Source organism: Opisthorchis viverrini (assembly GCF_000715545.1).
Source record: "Opisthorchis viverrini unplaced genomic scaffold opera_v5_4297, whole genome shotgun sequence".
NCBI classification, from domain to species: domain Eukaryota; kingdom Metazoa; phylum Platyhelminthes; class Trematoda; order Opisthorchiida; family Opisthorchiidae; genus Opisthorchis; species Opisthorchis viverrini.
In genome coordinates, this window is record NW_008756965.1 from 1 (window position 1) to 944 (window position 944).

At 46.6% G+C, this 944-nt stretch overlaps 1 protein-coding gene across 1 annotated transcript; it reads left to right on the top strand.

Moving 5' to 3' along the window:
• Positions 1–42: 42 nt before the first annotated feature.
• On the top strand, positions 43–249 carry T265_12287 (hypothetical protein; the record flags this gene model as incomplete). The annotated part of the gene is made up of 1 exon (XM_009179597.1): positions 43–249. The coding sequence occupies one exon, from the start codon at positions 43–45 to the stop codon at positions 247–249; it is 207 nt and encodes a 68-aa protein (XP_009177861.1).
• Positions 250–944: the final 695 nt, after the last annotated feature.

Genomic DNA, 944 nt, shown 5'->3' on the forward strand with positions numbered 1-944 from the left:
TGTTGACAGCCAGTTAGAGTTGTGATAAAGTCGAACTAGAGGATGCAGTGCAATTCGGAAGCACAGTTGTCCCAACCCGATTCGAAGCACCAAACTGCAAGTGAACTACGCATTAACACAAACTCAGCTAGTCACTGGAAATATGACACCGGAGAAAACGTAGTGCACAGAAAAGAGTACACAACCGTCAACGGCAACCTAAGTTCACGACAACCCAAAAATCAGACCAGTCGCAGTGAGGTGGGATAGTATAGCTTACATATGAAAATTAAGCTTTGATCAATCTGGTGAACATCGCTTGAGGAGGGCCTGGTCGCGGTATTGCCACCCTGTAGAGATCCATAGGTTATTTCGTCTCGAGAGGAGGCAAGTGACTTGAGCCATGCCGTATCCCAGTTTGGTACTCTGGTAGCTAGGTTTCAGAACAATGAACTTCACTCTGAACAGTTACGTCACACTTTCAGCTTGAAGGTAAACCGACTAGTCTGATGTCTATGAGTGAGTACATGTGAAGTAGGAAGTATCTCGCAGTTGATTGATTTGCTGGAGATACTCCCTCAAAGGAGGCCCTTGAGACTTTGTTCAATTCCAAAGTCTCTCACAGGAGAGACTACCCCCCGGGAAACAACCACACTGGTCGATGCATCATAACTATGGAGCAACCTCTCGATACAATGAGGTTATGCGAAGTGCAAGAAGCACATAGAATGAAGTACTGTCAAGTCGCCTAGTTTTACTAAAGAGCAAGTAAACTGGAGTAGAAAAACGAACCTTCGGACCAGAAGGTTGCACCTGAAACAGCACACCGCCTCGCACAAGCCCGTTAGTTGTGCTCAGTCGAGGCGTGTCCGAGAATGACGCCAACCACTCCTTTGGAGTGAACATATCCATACGGGGAACACCCTAGGGTGGGTACATCTATTGTAGTTCACAGTAAGTCAGAA